The sequence below is a fragment of the Penicillium manginii genome, assembly GCF_028828005.1.
Source record: "Penicillium manginii strain IBT 31320 chromosome Unknown utg000007l:1.0-2284322.0:1.0-2285126.0, whole genome shotgun sequence".
NCBI lineage: Eukaryota > Fungi > Ascomycota > Eurotiomycetes > Eurotiales > Aspergillaceae > Penicillium > Penicillium manginii.
In genome coordinates, this window is record NW_026643108.1 from 1,230,965 (window position 1) to 1,253,146 (window position 22,182).

General features: G+C 44.5%; 7 protein-coding genes across 7 annotated transcripts; 4 read left to right on the forward strand and 3 right to left on the reverse strand.

Moving 5' to 3' along the window:
* Positions 1–423: 423 nt before the first annotated feature.
* On the forward strand, positions 424–1,140 carry N7533_010399 (class I glutamine amidotransferase-like protein; the record flags this gene model as incomplete). Its single annotated transcript, XM_057107049.1, has 1 exon — positions 424–1,140. The coding sequence occupies one exon, from the start codon at positions 424–426 to the stop codon at positions 1,138–1,140; it is 717 nt and encodes a 238-aa protein (XP_056956266.1).
* A 75-nt stretch (positions 1,141–1,215) lies between these two features.
* On the reverse strand, positions 1,216–3,284 carry N7533_010400 (uncharacterized protein; the record flags this gene model as incomplete). Its single annotated transcript, XM_057107050.1, has 5 exons — positions 1,216–1,946; positions 2,001–2,266; positions 2,378–2,512; positions 2,592–3,142; positions 3,231–3,284. 5 exons carry the CDS (start codon positions 3,282–3,284, stop codon positions 1,216–1,218), a joined length of 1,737 nt encoding a protein of 578 aa, XP_056956267.1.
* Positions 3,285–4,888: 1,604 nt separating this feature from the next.
* On the forward strand, positions 4,889–5,263 carry N7533_010401 (uncharacterized protein; the record flags this gene model as incomplete). The annotated part of the gene is made up of 1 exon (XM_057107051.1): positions 4,889–5,263. The coding sequence occupies one exon, from the start codon at positions 4,889–4,891 to the stop codon at positions 5,261–5,263; it is 375 nt and encodes a 124-aa protein (XP_056956268.1).
* A 2,979-nt stretch (positions 5,264–8,242) lies between these two features.
* On the reverse strand, positions 8,243–8,895 carry N7533_010402 (uncharacterized protein; the record flags this gene model as incomplete). Its single annotated transcript, XM_057107052.1, has 2 exons — positions 8,243–8,791; positions 8,827–8,895. The coding sequence occupies 2 exons, from the start codon at positions 8,893–8,895 to the stop codon at positions 8,243–8,245; spliced, it is 618 nt and encodes a 205-aa protein (XP_056956269.1).
* A 2,477-nt stretch (positions 8,896–11,372) lies between these two features.
* On the forward strand, positions 11,373–13,302 carry N7533_010403 (uncharacterized protein; the record flags this gene model as incomplete). The annotated part of the gene is made up of 3 exons (XM_057107053.1): positions 11,373–11,503; positions 11,813–12,179; positions 12,274–13,302. 3 exons carry the CDS (start codon positions 11,373–11,375, stop codon positions 13,300–13,302), a joined length of 1,527 nt encoding a protein of 508 aa, XP_056956270.1.
* A 3,655-nt stretch (positions 13,303–16,957) lies between these two features.
* On the forward strand, positions 16,958–17,474 carry N7533_010404 (uncharacterized protein; the record flags this gene model as incomplete). The annotated part of the gene is made up of 2 exons (XM_057107054.1): positions 16,958–17,142; positions 17,201–17,474. The coding sequence occupies 2 exons, from the start codon at positions 16,958–16,960 to the stop codon at positions 17,472–17,474; spliced, it is 459 nt and encodes a 152-aa protein (XP_056956271.1).
* Positions 17,475–20,102: 2,628 nt separating this feature from the next.
* Positions 20,103–20,601, reverse strand: N7533_010405 (profilin; the record flags this gene model as incomplete). Its single annotated transcript, XM_057107055.1, has 3 exons — positions 20,103–20,237; positions 20,295–20,429; positions 20,503–20,601. Coding segments are annotated over 3 exons (369 nt in total), but the record flags the coding sequence as incomplete, so codon positions are not given.
* Positions 20,602–22,182: the final 1,581 nt, after the last annotated feature.

The window sequence follows — 22,182 nt, forward strand, 5'->3', positions numbered from 1 at the left end:
TTTACCAGGTATCTACTATCTGTTTTTGGGGTCGCCTGCTCGGTTGCCCAAGTGTGAACCTTGGAAAAACGATGGGTAGTAGAGGGAGTAGTAGGCGTCAAGATGGCTCAGGCAGCCTTCTCGGCCGCTACTAGTACTTATCTCCTCTCTAAACCCGATAGTAACCCCGTAAAACCCTATAATCTGTGAATATGGATTTGAAATCGATAAAACACGGCCACGGTGGATAATTTTACCTTGTTGTCCGTGCCGGTATTGTTGACTACGGAGGACGGAGGCGTCAAACAGCCCGCTCCGCGATTACGGCATCTCCGAAAGTCGAAGTATTTAATCGCTAGAAAAGACAACCAAGAGTATCGACTATCTACAACCTTCATTTCAGACTCATTCTTGATTACTTCTACCAAAAGGACTCTTACAAACATGGCACCCATCCACATTGGCTGCCCGCTCTACGATTACCAGACGATCGACATCATTGGACCGTGCGATCTGCTCAATTCTGCAAGTAAGATGCTCCTGGAGGGTATCAATTACTACGCCCCCGTGGATCCCAAACTTCTGGCAAAGGCACCCGAATTCGTCTTCCACCATATCGGAGAGACCTTGAAGCCGGTGCACCTGCTTACGAGCTCTGTAACAGTGGTGCCTACAGTCACGGCGGACGACGTCCCCGAATTGGATATCCTCATCGTTGGCGGGGATATCCCTGCAAAAACCAATCTTCCTCCTAGATTGCAGGACCTCATTCGCCGCCATGCTGCTTCTGGAAATTTATTGTTCACTACCTGCACCGGGGCCGCAGTTGTTGCAGCCACTGGCGCTCTAGACGGCAGGAGGGCCACGGTCAACAACCTCGAGTACAATTGGGTTAAAAACAAATACCCGAACGTCAAGTGGACAATGGAAAAGAAGTGGATTGTCGACGGCAATATTTGGACTGGGAGTGGAGCTGTGGCGGGGATGGATATGGTCGCCCACTGGATCAAAGAGACTTATGGGCTGGACCTTCTCATTCAGGCAGCATTGTCGCTTGACTATGAACCGCGTGATGCTGACGGAATCTTCAATGTTCTACCCCAGAGATACGATTCTACTGGAAACAAGCTTTCCACCCATGTATTTCCCAATGAGATTTGAGGTATTGCTACCCTGAAACAGTAGTCGGGTGGATTTGAGATCTTGAGGGTATATAGTTTATCAGAAACAGAAAGATTATGAATCTATCGGAATATGAAACGCATCCATCAACAATACATCGCCCCAAAGGTGCTCATATTCTATCCTCCGGACTTCCGTGGCAATGGCGCTTTGTATTATGGGTCGACCTGGAGGCCGGATGACGGGCCGGCTTGAATCCCGCAATGCAGGGCAGCGGTGCAGCCTTCGCATAGATGAGGCTTTGTTAATCGACGCCAGAGGTTTATGATGGGCATCCCGACTATCACGAGCCTGTGCGAGGTCCTCTTTTGCTGACGTATAAGAAGACTTAACACTTCCTATAATCTCGGGCAGCCTTGAAAATAGGCTTTCTGTGGGTATCTGCCTGTCTTCCGATGGCTTAATAGTCTGAAGATGAGATAAGAGTGTATCAAGGTAATACCCAAGATCCACAGTGTGTTGTGCAATCTCCACGTCCCATTCAGGTAACTCCGGCAACCCCACGGACAGCCTGTATAGCACGAATACTGTCAAAATAACCTGATACCATGCTGAAAATGGCAGGCTACTAAGATCTGCAATGGGAAGGGTGAAAAAGTAGTCGAGATATTCTCTTGTAGAACTGAGACATTTGATCAAATTGCCGACGACCATTGGTGGTGCGGAGAGCATGGTGTGATCTTCTTGTTCTTTTGGAGATGGAGGTCTTCTCTGCCCATAGCAATAAACCAAGCCCATCTCTTCAATTCGAATCTTGACTGCATAGTAAAAGTTGATCGGCAATGCTAGGGATATTTTAATCAGTTAATGAGGGGTCCCAGAGCTTGAGAAATTCCTACCCGCGTTGCGAATATCCATTGATAAAGATGACCACCATTCTTCTAACCGCATCGTGAATCGTCCAGCGTGAAGAAAAAGGCGAGGGCCACGGATACCTTCTGACCGGTAGGTCTCCCAGACTTCATCAGCAAATTGAATAACTTTCATCACTGGGTATATCAAGAGGTCTGTCTGGAACCCGGGTTGGTGTTCAAATATCATGGCGCATTGAAGCATGCTTTTGTGGAATTGGAGATTGTTGGGCTTTCCCGACGACATTGCTATTCTAGTGAAGTCAGTTCAAGCCCATTTGCAGTTTTCTGGATATGGAATGGCATCCAACACGATAGAAATATAATAGCAGCCCAAATAAGCAAGGCATGCTTCCTGGGTATACATATCACCCAGCTCATTTTGCTGGTCAATCAAGTCGGCAGTTTCTTGATCGAGGTGAAGGTCAATTACCAGGCTGATTGCGATTTGTAAGTATTGGTAGGTTTGCTGACTACCCGGAACAGAGCCGAAGTGGAACCTGACATTGATCAGTTTTCTAGTTCCCCCGATGACGGTAAGATAAAGGCATTATTGGGAGGCAGGGGGTGCTTTTATACCAGGCGATATGGACAAGTAATCCCTGCAGCAGATCTAGATCTTGCTCACCATCTATGAGAACACGCTCACTGAGGGATTCTTTAAATTTTTTAATCAGAGCATCTTGAAGGTGACAATGATTTGAAGAAGCAACAGCAAGAGCTGCAAGTAATAAAAATGGGCGGTCTTCGGCCATTGATGTGGCGCTGCAGGCATATGAGAGTCGCACAAATGGGAAATGGGATGCCATGTTGCGGAACCTGTCAAGAAGATGCTCAATAACGACAGGGGTGAGTCCTAGGTCGGTGATCCAGGTGGCATTCGTATCGGTGGATGAATTTCGCGAATTTTCTAGGATATTTTCGGTGGTGTTATTGTTTTCGCTCAACTCCATGCGTTCGTCCACCCGTGCATTATCCAGGTGCCGTTGGCTCATCCATTCAACTGTTGGGTGTGGACTGTTGCTGAAGATTTCAGAATGTGCAGGCATTCCAAACTCCGCAATAACGGGGGCTTGAACGCCACCAAGCGGTTGGCCAGAGCGCGAAAGAAGACCGATGATATCGGTGAGCTTAGACTCAAGGTCAACCAGTCGCCTTCATCCCTCTACTGTCAACAACATTGGTCTATTGAGTGGCGGGGCCTCCTTGGTCACTTACGGTTTCGCTCGTTCTGAAACTCGAGTTCGCTGTTTCAGCTCTGGAAATACGCATTGGGAGTTTGATTTGGCACATCTACTTCAATTAGCCTGGGGTAAGGCTGTGCTGAGGTGGTGAGGAAAATGACGCGCACTTAGTACATGGCTGTCCCTCCTCGAGACGAATACATTTCACCTTGAGCGCCCGGCATTTATGACACGCGCCCGGTGTCGCTTTCTTGAAGGTCCTTGTCTGACGGGATGATTCTGTCGGCATTATGTTAACCCTCATCGACAGATTTTTCTTAATCTCAAAATCGTAGGGTCAAAAGTTGAAAAGAAGGGATTGTATATTTAACACAATTTCAGGCCACCAAATCTCACATTCCAGCTGACAAATACCACCCTTCTAACTAACTAACCATCGCGTGAGGTTTGATGACTAAATCGGTCAAGACAAGTGTGGGGGTGATGTTAGCCTTGGCACCTATCCGAAGAGACCTAACTAGTGCAATAAGCATCCTTTTCAATACTTACCCCACTTTCGTTAGTTCATCTCTTCTCACTCCATAACTCAGATAGAGGACACAGGTAAAAGACGAAACCATCGGGCTTGCGCACCTTGTCGGTACGTCTTCGACTCAAGTTTGTGAGTTCCTTTCTGAAGTTATGAAATAGGCGCGAGAAGATTAGATGTCCAGGGAACGGCCGATATGCTCGTTCTGTCAGCGCCTGGGAAAACCCTACGACTACAGATCTATCGAACATGACCCTACCCAGGAAGCTCATAACATTATCATTGTACGTGTGAGCAGATATAACTATCATATTTGACACTGGTTACTACTAGTTAGTAGTAGTGCTACCACAATATTGAAGCTCTCACTTCAATATTCTCAGCTAACGATATACCCAGGTATACAATAACGTAAGTATCGCGTCGCAAAGAGAATGGTCCAAGTATTACCGCGGGGCGCCCCTCGGTAAAGGCTTGGAGCTAGACAGTCAATTACCAATTAGGTTCGGCCCGAACAGAACCGATATCAGCTCGGCGGGACCAAAATTCAAGCACACAAAACCGGTCCCTCTGGACAAGAAACACTGGTTAATTTACAACAAATCGGATTCTCTAGAGTGGAGACTTGTGTTTTCCAAGTTTACGCAGTTTGAACAAGATCATGATAAACCGCTCTACTTGCGGGACCTCGGCAAGGCCAGTCTAGACCGGAGTATCCACGGGCCCACCCCACCCATAGTTCATTATTCTACAGTTTCCACATTCAAGTTGTATATTGCAACGAAGAGATTTAATATACTTGGTCGAAGCGCAATGAAAATAAACATAAAGGCATCAACATCCAGTGAGGGAATTTTCCTCAACTTCAACTACAATCAATGCCCGGCCATTTTTTCTACACCTTGGCCATAGCTGCCGTGGCAACTGCCTGCGGGGTCCCTTCTCACTTCGTTAGAAAAAATTAGGTCAAGACTGCTATCACGAGCGTCCATATCTAAAATGGCTCCAAATTCGGCCCCGAGTCCACAGTTGTCTTCGTCAACGGTAGACTCAGCAACGCCAACTCCTTCAATACTACGATTGACAATGGAAACAGCGGGTTCCTTATTCCTGGTTTGATTGACGGCCACTTTAGCGTTGGAGCCTGCTCTAATCTGGAAGCAATGCGCCAATACGGTGTGACAACCGGCCTTGATGTGGGTACCTACCCATACACTTCTTTGACTGCCTGCAAAGCCTTCGGTCTCACCGATATCAGAGGCTCCGGAGCTGCAGAGACTGTCAAAGGAACAAACATCAGCAAATACCCTGGCTTTCCATCGGATTTCTTCATCCTAACCCCGGCTGCCGGAAGACAATTTGTTGCAAACAGGCTTGCAGCGGTTGCTGACTATATTAAGGTTTTTTTTGATCCCTTGGGCCCCGACGAGGAAAATCTCGTCGCTATTGTCCAAGCTGCTCATGAGGTGGGAAAAATAAGTCATTACGCATGCTGCAAGCTATGCAAGCTTCAGCGAAGCAGAAAAAGCAAAAGCTGACATTCCTTGCCACACACCACTTGATCAGGTTACCTTGATGCGTCTTCAATAGCCAACTTGTCAGCAAATCAGCAGATCGTTGCTCCAACTCTCATCGTGATGCAGTCTATTTTCAACAGTACCCATTCACCTTATTTCGCATACGTGGAATATGCAGAAGGCAGTGTGACCGCAATGTATAAAGGCAGGATTCCGATTGTCGTTGGGACCGATGCCAATGACTTTTCCTATACCCCGGCAAATCCCCCCCTTTGGACTTTCCATCCATAAGGAGCTTCAACTCTTGGTTGCAGCAGAAACATCCCCGGCGCATGCTCTCCAAGGAGCAACATCAATTGCTGCCTCAACTTTCATCTCTTTAACCGAGGATCCATTCAGCCAGATCTTCGGGCTGATCTTGTTTTACTCAGTGCCGATCCAACTGTTGATATCAGAAACAACATATCCATTGAAATAGTGTGAATCGAGAGAGTTGAGTTTCATCCCTTGTATTAAGCAGCCAGGTTTGTCAAACTGAGATGAAACATTGAACCTCACGGGATATCAGACAGCTGTATACTCTGACAGGTCAATCAAGAGCAGAGGAAAAAAAGCCTGATCTAATGATCGCGACCACGAGGAAGAAGAAGCTACATTTAGGAGGCGTGCGATTAGGCCTGGGTATGAATTTTTTCCATTGTGAAAGTTTGAAATTTGAATTTGTTGGTGTCGCATCGTGTATTTGGATCTATTTGCTTTTGCGTCGCGTACGTAAATAGAACAAAGCGACATGGATTCCCCGAAACTGAAATCTTGATAGGAAATGGGAGCGCAGAACACAAACCAACTCTATGAGCTTTTTGTCCGATGAAGCAGGGTGTAGTAAGTCAATGACTGGAGTGTGTACAGTACCAAAAGATACGCCCTGCACGAAATGTAGATTTCTCATTCACCGGGCAGTCGGAACTCGCTATAGACCGAATATACTGTACACACCAATCAGTACAACTTATGTAGTGTAATGGGCCAATTCCCGATCCCTGTAAAAGGGCATCGGACGTGCCGTCATTAATATCCACATTTGTCCGCCCCGATGCCAAGAATATCCGGGTTGAGGTCCGATGTTTCGACACCGCCCAACCAAAAAAATCCTAGGGTTTGGATAATTTAGGGTTAATCTGTACGACCACTACAAGGGACAGTAGATTCTCAGATTCAAATACGGTAGAGAATATATATAGACTTAGAACTTACCAAATATTCAAAGTAATCTTACGAAGAAAAAATGCCTGTAGTCAGGGTAGGAAAAATCACTTACAGTCAGGGTGGTGGGGCGGTGAGAACTCCTGATCCAGTTGAATGGACCGTATGGCATACAACTGATGATTCGACACACGCAAAAGATGACTTTGAAAAATGGATGTATTGTGTAGGTTCTTCCCCTAACGGGAAGGTAGGACTAAAACTAAAAATCTGTCATGTGACGGGTTGCTAACGACACTTCAATAATAACTATGAAAACTCCTTCAACCCGCCATACCATGGTCCATGCCACAGCGGATTCTGCCCATACTTAAGAAATCCTGACTGCCCTGCAGTCAGGCCCGCTGCACCAGGTCCCTTGGGTTAGAGTAGCAAGGAATATTGGCGCTAAAAAACTTGGTTATATCATCGGCGGCAATACAGAGTAGTGTGTGCGAGATTCCATGTTGGTTCTTACCCCACTGAGCAAATATTAGTTTTCCCGAGCGACAGACCACCGTTGCATTTGGTTAAGTACCCGTTCCGAAGTATCCTCGCATCGCTTGGGAATACGAGGTTTGGGGGGAGAAATCAACTATTTTCATACCCGTGCGTGTTCCTACAATAACGCAGCTCCACACATTGCAACTTGAAAGTCATTCCCGGTCTTGTGTTCAATCCAGTCTTTAGGAAATTACAAAAAAAACAAAGCGCAACAGGATCGCCATCATTGGGATACGTACATTACACTAGTGATTAATTTTACATACTGTACTCCGTACTCCGTAGAAATAGCGCTGCATATCGCACAGCTCCACATTTCAGATATATGCATATCCTAATAGTCTGGTACTCCGTATATTATACCCAATACCCGAGCGCGAATCATCTATACAGAGACAGCCATGCTGGAGAATGTCCCAGAATGTGCAGAGCTTTGAAGATCAGATACTCGAACAAAGATGGTTCGCGCTCGGGTATTGTTTATCTGCCGATCATTGACAGAATGAGTGTTGGCAACATTCAGGTCGCCTACAATTTCAATTGACGGGAGATAAACGCCTGCTTCCCCAGCTCAGGGACACTTACATTCAGCACGACAATTTGCGGTATCACCTTAACAGCCATCACCAAGAATATCTCGCATCAAGATGCTGGTCAAGTTCCTGGCTGCCTGATTGCTCTTAGCTCCCCTGGGAATCTTGGCTCAAGTACAGACCAGTTTCGTTCGAGATGTTAATGACATCACACAAGCGTACGAGGACGGCATAAAGACGTTCTCCTGGAAGAGACGTTCTCCCAGGTCCATGTACTTCGCAGTCAAGTTCGACATCGATGAGGTCTCTTATGGACATGCCACGCGTAATTTGGGCATTATTACCTGCTAAGGCGTACCGGAGTTCTATCACAGTCAGTAGTCGTTCGGTAAAACATACCCATTAAAACAGTGAGTTCGTTTACTCCAAGTTCCGTACTTCTATCACGTTGTTCAGAAGGTACATATGCACATCTTCCAGACCGGCCCGGACCTCGCGTAACCAGCAACATATGTCATCGAATGATTCCCCTTCTAATATCCTCTGTCGGGTAAAGGGCATGACAAGACGGGCCCATTGGAACACCATTGGCTTGCTGGATCGCTTGTGGCATCAGTATCTGTATTATGTCTTTGCTAGTTGTGTTATCAGCCTCTGTCTCGGTAAGTATATCATTGATGTATGTAGCGATGTCTTTGTGATTATGCTCTTCGACATGCAACTATATAGCCTGGGCACTTCCTATGATAGGATAGTGCCGACATGAAATGCAGATTCCAATCGCTGCATTCTTTTTCGCTGCTCGCTCAATAAGTCGATGGAAATACGCTGCAAGTTGTTGAGCAGACTCAGCTCTAGTCTCATCTAGAGCATCGACAAAAACCGTCACATGCTTTCGACTAGCAGATGCTAGGATAACATCTGCTAGTAACTCTTCAAGCACCGTTTGTGGCCATTCCCACTTACGATCACCGAACCCAAACTGCCTAGATCGTTTTTCATAGACTTCGCGCACCAGACGGCGTATGGTCGCGTCGCGGGCAAAAATCTGGTTCAACAGCGATCGGAGCATGCCTAGCGGTGTACGCTGCATCTCTGTGCCCCGGGCAGTAAAGAAAAAGTCGAGCTGGATGCCCTGGTTGCCGATTTGTAAAATCTCGAGTTTGCCGTGTAGGAATGCCATCAACGTCGATTTTCCGGCACCTGGTTTTCCTTTAATCCATAGTAGACCTCGGGGCTCGCTCTTCCAGTATTTGTACTTAAATCCGGCCTGAGTAAGGCTCGAAGAAATGTACCGGAAATAACATTGATCACTCCGTGGTTGATCCCAAACTGAGGCCCCGAGCTGTCGTTACCAAACGAGATTTGAGTCATAGTTAATAGGCAGTGCGTCCCAGATGGTGTTAACGGAAGCACCAGGCCTCGGAAGACGCGGGGAAATTCTCAGCCCCACAATCAGGTGATCTGCCCCTGAAATGATACACTTTTTTCTAGGAGCGTCAGTGTGCACATCTCCCGAGCATTGAGAGACCCACCACAGCAAATGCCATCAAAGGAAAGGCTATTAAGCTACAGTCCGCATCCCTTATTGTTTTCAGTCATCTACCAAGGTACCTGTTCCTGAAGGAATGATTCGCAGCGATGGTGGGGTGAAACAGCTCTGTACAGGTACGCAACATGAGCAAGTATAATATGTCAAGTTTGGTGATATCCGTATTGGCTCGTACTGGTTCTAGTCTATAGAGGATCCGAATGGTTGGTTCTGATTCCTCTTGTCTAAAAGAGTGACTATCCCACGATCTTGTTGAAATATGCGGTCGTAGTGACCTATACGAAACATCCCGCATGGTATGATAGATTTCTTTCCGACATGGCCCGGTTTACCATTTACCACACAAATGCTATAGCAATTTTGGCGGGGGCTGAAAACACACCAACACTGAGATAGCCGACCCCACATTATTATGTAGGGAAATATGGGAATGCTCGCTGGCTGTCTGTCAAGCAGACGGGTCGATCGCAGAGGGACAAAACCACCACACACGCAGTGTGCAGGAGAGTAGGCAAGGCGATGGCCACTGAGATATAACCTCCTAAGGCATCCGAGCCTTTATGAGCAGTACACTGATACCGCTACCGCCGCAGGAAAGAAAAAGACCGCATCGTGACACTTGACAGGTGTGTGTTCCTAGAATGCTATCGCGCGAACTAGATATCTCCCTGTAAACAGACACCTTGTTGCTAAGGCTTCAATCACATGATCCTGATGTTGAGAGCAGAATCCCCATTACAGTAGAAATTTAATGCGGGGGATTTGTCTAGTGAATCGCATTTCGATTGAGACGTCCGTGGAGTGCGCCGAGCAGAATACTTATGACGTAATTTACACAAGTTCATTTTGATCTACCCATTTTTCAAGCTAGCGCCTTGGCAGTGGGGCTCGGAAAGAATTGAAGAGTGCGAATTGGTGAAACTGGTTTTGCACTTCTCTGTATTGTAATTGGGATTTCCGCTCTCAACATCGGCATCATGGAGTCATGTGACTGAGGCCTTAGCAACAAGGCCATCGGTTTGTTTCGTGAGGTTAAGTAGCGCTCGTTCGATAGCATCAATAACAACTATGCATGTTCCCCCTTATGAAATGTCCTATGGAGGCTGCTGGCGTTGCGGTATCGATATACTGCCCATGAAATGTTCTGTTATTCTTTCAGTCATCCCTCTATAGTTACCCTCCTGCACTCTGCGAGTGTGGTGGGTTTGTCCTCTTGCGATCGACCCGTCTGCCAACGCAGACTGCCAGTCCTATTTTGGCTGGATAGATTGCTGATTCATTCTTTTTGTTAATATGTACTAGGCTTTGGTTAAAAGGGCTGGCGTTGTCAGCGCGCACATAATTTAAGACACTTGTATCACCCCCCTTCCTGCTTGTTGTAGGCATTACATCCACGAGGATATCGTAATATCCGTCAGATGGAAGGTCATTAGGATAAAGAAAATAGAAAATGATCCAGGCGCTCCCTGCTGCCAGCCGGGCACAGCACAGATTGTTATGTTTCAGGAATAATGTTTGTGTAACACACTGTGCCAACTCGATAGCACCAGTCTGCAGTCTTACAGCACAACAGCAAGGATATGGACCAGCACGGCCCTCAATTCCTTCTTCATTACGGCTCATTGTAATTCAGGTATAATACCATTAATAGCAGACACGATCACTAAGGCCATATTCCGTACAGTTTCCAGAATTACAATATACTTCTAAAATCCAGTCGTGGGTCAACGGGCTGTATAAATGCCGGACGACCTTGCTCCTACCTATCGCCAATTTGTCGATAGTATTAAATACCCCCTCGCAAGTTATGTATAAGTATTAGGTTTTACTGAAGGCAACAGTCAACAATAACGCCTCATCCACATTACATTGCCCCTGAATACCATATGCACGAGGATCATGGCAACGTTGCGGCGGCATACTACATGTGCAACCCATTACTGTCCAACGTTACCCAATTTTCGAGTAATATTTCTGAAATTATACTGTATTTATCCCAATGATGGATATTACGTGCCAGTGTAAGAGGTAGCGGGTGTACTCTGATCGGCAGATGAAACCCTTGTCTCATGCTAAGTCCATGGTCAAAAGATGGCGACGTCACTCGGACACTTGGTTCATGTGACCATTATGACTGACTACTTAAAATGTTTCGTCCACATATTTAATTTGATGAACTGTCCCAAGCTCATCAAATTCTCGCTAATAGCCACACACCACGGGTTTTTCGAACGTGTTCACTAATCCTTTTTACTCCCATATTGTGACTGGGCCTCATGGGCTTTAACTCAGATTGGACATGGAACTGAACACGGATGAACTGGATGGTGCAAATAAAGTTTGCGTCGTTGGATCAGGAGCGTTGGGCCTCGTCGCGATGAAAAATCTCATGGAGCAGGGCCTAGAAGTTCAGGCATTTGAGAAAAATGAGTATGTTGGTGGAATCTGGCATGTGTCTCTAGACCCAAGTCAGACCTCAGCCCTCTCGGGAACGAGAGCCCAATTTTCAAAGCAAGTTGTAAGTGGCACCATAGCACCACACTGATATAATTTATTTTAATCTTCCAAGTGGCTAAAGATCACACTCGTACAGAGCTCATTTACTGACTTCCCTATGCCTAATGGTAAGAAAATTTCCGAACCGACAGCGCCGAGTGCTCGAGTATTCACAAGGTATATAGACTACCCGACCTATCCCTCAGCTAAGGATTATCAGAAATACCTTGAATCATATGCTAGACATTTCGATATTACGCAATGTATTCAATTTAGCACATTGGTGACAAATGTCAGACGCGATGCGAATGACAACGCCTGGCTAGTGTTCACCAGGAATACCAGGACTAACTGGGAAGAAATAAAGCGGTTCGGTAGAGTCATATTTGCGATTGGCACCAACAGAATTAAACATCAACCAAAACTTGAGGGTATAGAGACGTTCACTGGTGACATCATTCACTCACAGGAGTTGAAAGATCTGAACAAATACTCGGGGAAAAGGGTACTCGTTGTTGGGTCCGGCCCTACTGGGGCTGATACGCTCCAATTCTTGGAGGAAATCGGCGCGATGAAGCTGTACCTCAGCCATAGAAGTGAGTTCACTGTGGTAAGTAATACTAGATGTATTTACCCATGTCCTTTACGCTCATTCTTTGTCCTATTAAACTTCGATTTGTTAAAAAGATTCACTTATTTTGTAGGTACCTCGAATGATTCGGGGTCGGCCACACGACCACTACATTACCCGACGAATGATGAGCCTTTTCAGAAGCCTCATCAGCTTCTCTCCGCGGTTTGCTTGTGCTCTTATTAGTAGAGCGACTCGAAGTGCACAAAAGGCAGTCTTTCCCTTCCTGGCTTCCCATATGTCGCTTGCCAGACCCTGGAGTAGTGGCCGCGGAGTCTGCTTCCCAACGGGCTTGGTTGTCTCGGATCACCTACCTTACCAATTAAGAGACGGTATTGTTGAAGCCGTGCCAGAGATCCACAAAGTAATAGGGCCATGCTCTGTGGCTTGTGGAGATAAGACAATTACTAATTTGGATGCCATCATATTCTGCACGGGGTACCGTCATGATTATTCTATTATTGACGGCGCTGGCAACCCTGCGGACCCAGCATTCGCATCGGACCGGTTTGAAAGATTCAACAACGCACAGTTCCGCAAAGCTAATGAACATTATCCGAGATTGTACTACGGTCTGCTTTCAGAAAGGTATCCAAGTTCTTTAGCGATTCTGGGATTTATTCTCACTGCTTATGGCAGTGTTTTCGTTCAATACGACTTGGCAACAATGGCCCTAGCATCCCTCTGGTCTGGTAGCTACCCATTACCGTCTAAAGAAACAATGAAGGAGGAAATTGATGCACACTATGAGTTCGTAGTGAAGTCACTCGAGCGAGGTCCAATGCCTTATACTGGATTCAGGGTTAATGACAAAGCAGCGTACGAATGGATGAATTTGGTAGCTGGCACAGGGATCCACCAAAGATTGGAAACATGGGGTTGGGCGGGGTGGAGGTTTTGGTGGAGAAACAGGGACTTGTATAAGCTACTGGTAAATGGCATTAATGCACCAGCTGTGTATAGGCTTTTTGACTCTGGAAGAGGCAGGAAGCCTTGGAAGGATGCGATGAATAGCATTGAAAGAACTCAGCAGGAGGTTAAAGCGATTAAAGAGGCCTGGAAAGATAATATTCCAGCGCATGGAGTGGTTACTGACAGCTAACAAGCGATTGGTCACTCAAGTTTCCATATTTATATGTGCTGTGTACGGTAAAATGGTCCAACTTGCAATCCTGTGTTGTAACTGCCTCGTATCGGGACCCTCAGGGAACATTTCAACTTGCCCTGGATCGCGTGATCATTGTCTTTAACTTCTCTTCAATCAGTAAATCGAGCCGCGTGGCCAGATTTCTGTTGAGGTCATTCCGTAGACAACATTAACTGGAACGTGGAGACTAGTCATGGCTTTGCTCGACTGATTACAGAGGTATGATGATTATTTGCGAGGAGTTAATCGATTCTTTAAGAGGTTGAGCAAGCCGCCGCGTCCGCGTATCTGTTATGATTTGTCTTCAGATGCTACAAATGTGGTTAGTCATCCTCACGACGCTCACAGCAAAAGCTAGACAATTTCCGTACATGTATAGTATTTATAACACCTTATCTAGTGGAGTGGGGAAAAGTGGTTGATATAGGCAAAATGCTAAGATGGGTCGATTCTAGAAGAGCAGGCTAACCCCCATCCCGATGACATGAAATGCCCTGTATGATTAAACGGCTATCAGGTACCTGCACTTTCGAGTACCGTCGCTCCCAATCCACTTATTGAATATCACCTAAGAGCAGTAGAAATAAAGATGATTCCATTCGTTATTTGATCGCACTTTTCAAACAAAAATTACAAATATTAAAGTGGCAAATTAAATGTCGACACGAACGACTGGGAACTCCGCTGATTACTACTTTGACGCCAAGATCATCCACACGAGCGTCTGGATAGGAAATAAAATATAAAATTGTATCAAATCTCCTATCTAGATAGCTATAATGGATTTTTGTTTCATTATAATCATGTTACCTGGGAAGATACTAATTTTGGTGGAAGTCTTGGCAGCAGAAAGGTACATAAAACAAAAGTAGTGACAAGGGGAATAAACGGATAGTAAACAATCATGTAACTTGATGTATGAAAAATACTAGCGCCGCCAGAAGGAAAGTCCCACAACTTGTACGGAAGTAGAAGAGGGCCTGTTTTAAGGAATTATAACTCTGGTAAAGGTACCTCGAGACCGCATCCAACTATGAGGGTACATATAACTGCAAGAGAAGTCATAAAGTATGGGTATTATATGTGTACGTATGCTGCCTTAAGATTAAACGCTATAGATACAGTTCTTAGATTACGAAGCCTCTTCAAATCTCCTTTATTAATAGCGGAAGTCGAAAGATAAGTTAATAGAGACTGATCACTATTTCGGGATATTACGTTCAAACACGTCAACGTATCTTTCTATTGCCCGTCATACATCACTCCCGCCTCTTCATATTTCCCGTGGCCAACAGGCATAAATCCAATATTTAGCAATTGATACATTCCTAAAGCACATTTATCATACAGTAATACTATGATATAAATTTTCCTAAGATTACTCACTGATGCTGAGATACAATAATAGTTGCCTTGACACAGCTAGCTAGTCTGACGATAGCGCCAAAGATTTTTGTGTCGTAGGATTTCAGTCGACGTCACCGTCATGTTTCTCTTCCAGTGATCGATGATTCCTGTGCGACAATTGAAGCAACGGATGAGGAGTGGAGAATATATTCCTAGGCAGGATTACTTGCTGCATGAGGGTACTAGAATTCACACTCTGTGCCCGTCGATGCATCGCTTCCGCCTCTTTATACTTACCTTATCATATGCTGCCCGGAAATTGCGATATGGGCACAATAAGCATGGTCTAGAATGGAATGAAGTCTAGCTCCCTGGTGCCTTTCCCTTGCTAATCTTGGTCGTTTCTAATAGGAAAGCGGATCTTGCTCTGCTGTCGCGGATGCTTTTAGTGAAGTAAGTTCTGCCTTTCCTCTGAATACGTGGATGTCGCTGATAATGATTTTCAATCAGACTGCAGCTTCTGGAATACGCTACTTCGATATTCTTACTAGTCCAGCTTTAGCATGCTCTAAGATCCTAAAGGCAAGTCAGAAGAGCCCAGATTACGAGCTTGATGGTTCTCTCACCAATTTGCACAAATATTGGACAGTAAGCTCCCTAGAAATTCACTACCTTAATTGATGGCCAACCTACCAAGCGATACCGCGACCTTCTCTTGGAGAAATGCCGAGATATGAATGAGGCTACGGTCTCATTCCAAAAGAGCTATGATACATTGCATGAGAAGATTCAGAAAGCGCATGACAATTTCAACCACCTTGACGAATATTGTGCCTAATCTGAGTCTTGATCACGCTTCTTCATCATGCTCCTGTCTGCACATCTCACAAAGTCTGTCATAAATCGCCAAATTTTGCAAGACAGCCCTAGAGCCTACATGAATTTAGTTATATCGTAGACACAGGTCTGCGTCCCTGCGAGATACTAGTCATACTATTTGGAATCTCATTTTCGGTTCATAAATTGATCCTAATCTTCAGATCATTTCAATGCTCAAATACATTCAGTATCCACAGAGGTTCCCAATGGCCGAGAAAGAACAAACTTCCGTATTAACTTGAATATACTCGTATCCTGATCCTTGGGTATCCCACTAGGGAACAGTTCGTGGATCGACCCTGGAACTACCTCTTTCGGCAGAGATATAATCCGAAATTTGTGGTTCTATGAAGACTGAACTAAAAAATCAGGTTTGGTTAACTAAGATGCGTAGTTATTTATAAATCACGGTGTCCCTGACCTACAGAGGACTCTTCTATTGCTGATTGATAATCATAAGGGTTGAAGAGTTCTGAATATTTTCGGGTTGTCAAAAATTGCCGCACAATGGCTGAGAAGAAATGCGTGTTGTACAAATTAACTACAGGGTTTAGATTATATTAATATCAAGGTTCTGATCAGAACCTATAAGTTCTCGCAGAATAGGCGGAAGTTTTAGGTTATTTTATAGTTATCAGAAGATTCTATTTACGAAATAAAGGAACGTTTAGCTAGGCCACACAACTACAGTACTCCAGTGACATCATGCCAAGTCTTTTGGACCCAGATTGGTTGTCATCAATTTCATTACCCTAATTTTGGCCCCATTTCCTTCATCTTGAACCGTGGAGATGCATAGGAGTGGAACAGAAGATCCTTCGGCTTTCGGGTATTAGTACTAAACGGACCGATCTCCAAAAGGAGGTCGGTACACCCTATTTTGCATACCGAAGAAAATCTTCCCACATCGTACGATGAATATTGTTTCTTTCTGCTGATTTTGGGGATTTGTCTAGTCAATGAAACTGCTATTCCTTACTAAAGAAAAATACTAATGAGCAAAAAGAAACACCGTATTAGCATTCAATATGGGGAAAGTTTTCGGCATGCAAACAGGGCTCACTGACTGAAGAGAGAGGACAAGGTGCTTAACACTAATATTGTTTGAAGGGCTTTCCCGGCTTTCGGGCATTGCGTGACAAACTTTTTCGGTCTTTGGGCAACCTCTGGCCGCCAAGATTCAGCCCCCACTGATATTTCATACAGTGGACTGTGGGTTGACCAACGGGGAAGGCAAATACTCGATCTAAAGCATTTGTTTCTGGCCCAGGGCTTATTGTACTCCAAAAACATAAATAGCTGGAAATTTCTCAGTCTGAATTAAATCACCCTGTTCAACAATTGCTCTTTACTTCTCTTTGAAACCCGTGTCTAACAAATCAAAATGCACGCATCCATTATCCTCACCTCCTTTGCTGTCGCACTGCTCCCTTCTATGGCAGTTGCTGACTGGGCCTCTGTCGCGGATCCTGTCAAGCTTGCCAGCTGTGGTACTACATGCAGCAGTATTTTGCCCTCCTTTAGTAACGACTCTTTCGATGACATTTGTAACAAATTGGTCGAAGATGGGTATGTGTTTTTTTATTCCCTAGAAAATCTGAGAATTGCCCACTGACCTGTGAAATAGCTGCGCAAAGGCCATGATCACTGGAGACAATGATGTGGGATCTGTTGGATTTGCCAAAAATGGCGATGTCAGCTGCGATGATGCTAAGCCCGCTGGCCAGCTAACTTGCACCAATGCGTTCCGTGATGCTGTGGGCTCTGCCACTGGCTTTGGCCGCATCGGTGGGACCCGGTCCCAGCAGCACTCCGTCTACAATGCGGATGGTGTCGAGATTGGCACCATTCCCCTGACCGGAGCCTGTCTTCCTATTGGTGAGACCAATGCCTGTGTTTAGACTCTTGATGAAGGGTCTTGGACGGTAATTCTTGGCAAAATGTTATGATAAAGATTAAGTGCAGCTTGAACTTGAACTTGATGGAAGCCGACCTTCTAGAACTTGCAAGTAATAGGTCTTCTACGTTCTAATCTTACAATTTTGTGAAACAGAAAATCGTTATTTTACTACAGTAAACAAAGATACATATGTAATTTGGTCTTGTCAGGCTATACTTGATTCATCGTCAAGCCTGTAATCATACTTCCTAGTCAAATATTCGAATATCGAAGGGGTATCTGTGCAAACTGTTCAGGATGGTTCCAAATTTATGATGCAGTCAATATACTTCTCTGACCTGATGATCACATTACTGGCGTATTTAGAATCACCAGAAATATTGAGAGGATTGTCGGTTACCCTGAAAGTGAATTGGCTTTTTTTGTGGCCCTGGCAGTCTCTATAATTTATTGTCTCGCAGGATCTTGGAAAATTTAGCTCAGATGAACGAACAAGCCTTGAATTCAGACTTGCCAATGTTTGATTGCCTTCAACAAGTTCTTGGAGAACTGCGGCTACTGTATAAAGTGTCTCGTCTTTTGAGGACATTATCACTTGAGGATGGCCGGGCCGTGAATCTTCGATGAAATCAACCATGATCTTAGTTATGTATAGCAGAAGTCAATTTCTCCGCAGAAAGATGATATCCAGTGATCAGACTGATCGAATGCTAACTCTTATGGCTTCCAACTAGCAAATACCACTTTCTCATAATCTAGGCCAGAGAGATATCTCTTTAAGCGAATAAGACGCGGTTCAATAGATACTGTGAGAACTCGAATATTGAAATATTGTAGTATTTTGACGAAAAGTAACAAAACTAGAGAAGAGAAGAAGAGAGAGAGAGCTCTCATCGCAACTATCGTACATGAGCTGGTGTCTAGGCACGTGACGTATCAGGTGACGCAGGCAACAGCGGCCAGGTTCGTCACAGATACACTAGGAAGGTAATACACTCAGGTAGGCCCTTCACCTTTTTAATATCTTTTCGTAGTATCACTTATAAAGGATGCCCGATATAGTTCCGTGGCTACAGCATTCCATATTATAACACTTAAACCCTCTCCAGTATAGTACATCTTCATCGCTTCTACAAATTACGACAAATAGGCTTTAAGAATTATAGGAGTAGTTGACCTAGAAGCACACCACACACCTATCAGGCAAAGTTTGCCAAGCCATCACTGCCGAAGCTTTATTTCGCAGTAGAGATAATTTGAATTTTCTGTCAACCCCTCGTATTCTATCAGACACTATAGCCAGATGAAGAATATCGTTATGATACTGGTAGGGTAAACAATTCTTTTACAACTATTAGTCCTATGTAACACTGAACTTTTAATAAATTTCTAGTTTTATTTAGACTTTATAAGGAAGATATACTAATAGTAATTTCATAGAACCTTGATTACAATTAACAGATTATACTGTTATACCAAGTATCCTTGAATTATAGTGTCGCGAAAAGACCTGGAATAATTAATGTAGATAGGAAGGAGTACGAAGTATCTCACTCTTTGATTGTTTCTCAAACCTTAGTTGTTAAGACAGACTGGTCTCTACTGGGAGTTTGCCCAGAGTACCCCTGTCAAGGGATTGTGTATTGTTTTTTACGTTGAGTAATTTGGATATGTAGCGGAGTGTGATGAATTGTAATTTGCTACACCTCGATATCCCACTTCGGAAGCCTTCGTCCCTTGTTGCTGGCAGATCTTAATAATAAATTCCGAATGGTCAGACCAAGATGATGCTCAATCTAGCCCCTTCAAATTACGAGATTATCTCAGACATGATCCGCAGCAGAGTGCTGTCTGTTATAGATGGCAAAGGCTGCTGGCTAGAGTAAGCTTACCGTTACGCATAACTAACTGGTGGTCGTAATATTAAACGTTAAATATCTGTCCCTCAACCGTGAAATTGTCTAACAGGCTGTATACTGGCTAAGTCCTTTTCAGTATATCGTAGAGCGGTGCCAGGCAGAGCGCCGAAGTGATGTGTACCGGAGTATTGTGTATTCGAATGGTTGTCAAGTTATAACCAGGCGAGCGTCTCTGGAGCAAAGCTATATATGAGTAGCAAGGTATGATTGAAGAAGAAAAACCAAAATAATTATATGAACAATATCCTTCGCTTCCTACTACTGCATATACTCCTGCGCACACACCTAGGAAACGACATGAAAGCGGCGTACACATAAGTTATGTTTGTCCGAAAGGCGATTATTGGTGCAGAGGAAATCCAGTAACTATAGATAGTCACTTATATAATAGAAAACGTTTACCATCAGCGCGGTCTGCTTAGGGCGAATCATGTATTGCCCACTGAGCATGATCGTGGTTCCTCTTTTCCATGAATCTGGGGTTGTCTGGGTGTTGGATTTTATACGTGACCTGGTGACTGATGAATCAGTTGGCTGTCGGTGGCCAATCAGTGGTTGCAGTCCCTATACATGGCTGATATCTAGCATGTCCGTAACCTAATTTTCACAAACAATTACAAACACTAAGGATCAACACTGGAGACTTCGTTTTTTTGGGTTTGGAACAGACCACCTTGAGGTTGCAGCCTCGTGTATCGCGAGGGATTATCCTAGTATCCTTGTCCAATCAAATAGTCCGCTAACGACTCAACAACTCTTGCAGCCTCTCCAGGAAGCACCAATTTAGAATAATGCGCAACAATCACAGCCTGCTTTGTTTTGACCGCACATACACCCTCTTTGCCCTAAAACCATGCTTTTTCAATATACTATACAACATTGGTACATTAGTTGCATCTTACCTTCTTGCCATAAATACTTCGATCATCTGCTTTGGTAACGAGATATTTCTGGCCGGCGACATGCAACCCGTTAGAATATAGAGGGTCAGGATTCCCAAAGCCGTCTATAAGGCTCTGAATCTCATCAACTTTAAGCTATAAAAAATTCAATATTTTAGCCACCAAAGTCATTTTTTATGAGTGTATCATAAATGGTGTGATGCCTTACACTGAAACCTGAGCTACCCGCCCATAGTTGGCCATCTGTTACTGAAGATATAGCAGCCTCATCGAATTTTCCACTCCCTATGAGAGAGCTGTCGATATATGCTAATAGTGTTAGGTATTAAAGCTCGTGCAATATACTCAAAGTTATAGCACAGAATGGTACCTTGCCAACTCATCTTAAGTAAGTGACTATAAGAAACTATGACATAAACAGGTGATAGAACCCGGTCAAGGTAGAGATTTAGAAAGAACACACTACACGAAACCAGGGTTGAGAGGACTAGGGCTTTCTTATACCTGTTGTTTTGAATTTTCCAGGGAACGACCTAGTTATTTCTGAATCTTTCAGCACTCAGGAGGATCATATAGTAGGATCCTATAGCAGCCACTAAAAACTGTACACATGGCACATTTAGCCTTGGAATAGAACTTTCCGGCCACAAAATCATAGAACAATATTATAATATGCATCACTTGCATATGATAAATCACTTGATTGTCATCATGCAACCTATTTCATATAGTTATGATCTGCATACTCTTTACACCGACATTTATTTCCCTCCGCCCTTGCGACACATGTAATCATAACACCGGCCTTGCTTGATATCCAGGAGCTATTAGATCGACTATGAAGAGAAACGTTGCTCCTAGAAATTACCAGACCCCCATTTTACGTGCATTTGTTGACATCATGGCTTCCCTAACCCAAGGGACCTGGAGCAGCGGGCCTCACTGCTCGGCGGTGAGGGTTTCTTAAGTATAGGCAGAATTCGCCCCACCACCCTCACTGCTCATATATTTTTTTTCTAGACTCTAAGTACTCTGAAAATACTCTCCAATTATTATTATCTTCTCTGGTTGTTGAGTTATACGTCTGCAAATGTAATAGTAAACACTAAGGGACAGGCTAGAGACCTATATCTAGGCAAGACTTCGGATGGAAATCAAAGAAGAGGAGAATCAACCAATAATATGTGTGAATAGTAACAGAGACTAATTCTTGAAGAAAACTTCAAGAACAAAGGAAACACTACGTCAAGTCATTTATCCTGACTATTACGTGAATCAGACACGAATCGGACCCGAATTAGGCACGAACTCCTAGCATGGCTAAGACAAGATCGGATTACCAAAGGGAATACAAAGAGAGTTGATTACTTCTTACCGAAGCTCACCCTCTTTGACACAAGCCCCGTAACAATTTAGAACTTCTGAAAATTTCAAATAAACTGTACGAAGGAAATTCTGGGCTTTGGGGTCAGGAAAAAGGAGGGCTTTGGGGGTGGTAGGTCTAAATACTGCCCATATATAAGGGTTCTTCACCGCTGGGCTTTGGGCCCCAAAGCTCTAGGTCCCTTGGATTAGAGCTTCTAAGATTTGAATGCAGTAGAGAATATATATAGACTTAGAACTTACCAAAATCTGAAAGTAATCGTACGAAGGAAATTGCTTGCAGTCAGGGTGGTGGGGCGAATTCTGCCCATACTTAAGAAAGTCTGACCGCCCTGCAGTCAGGCCCGCTGCACCAGGTCCCTTGGGTTAGGGTTAGGGGGGTTTTAGTTCGGCATAATTCAATGGCAGAATAAGCGGTCAGTCAAGGGGGTCACGGAATTTTGCGGCGCCACTGTACTTGTTGTGACACAACACCCCCTTTTGTAGGGCTATCAAACATGACTCG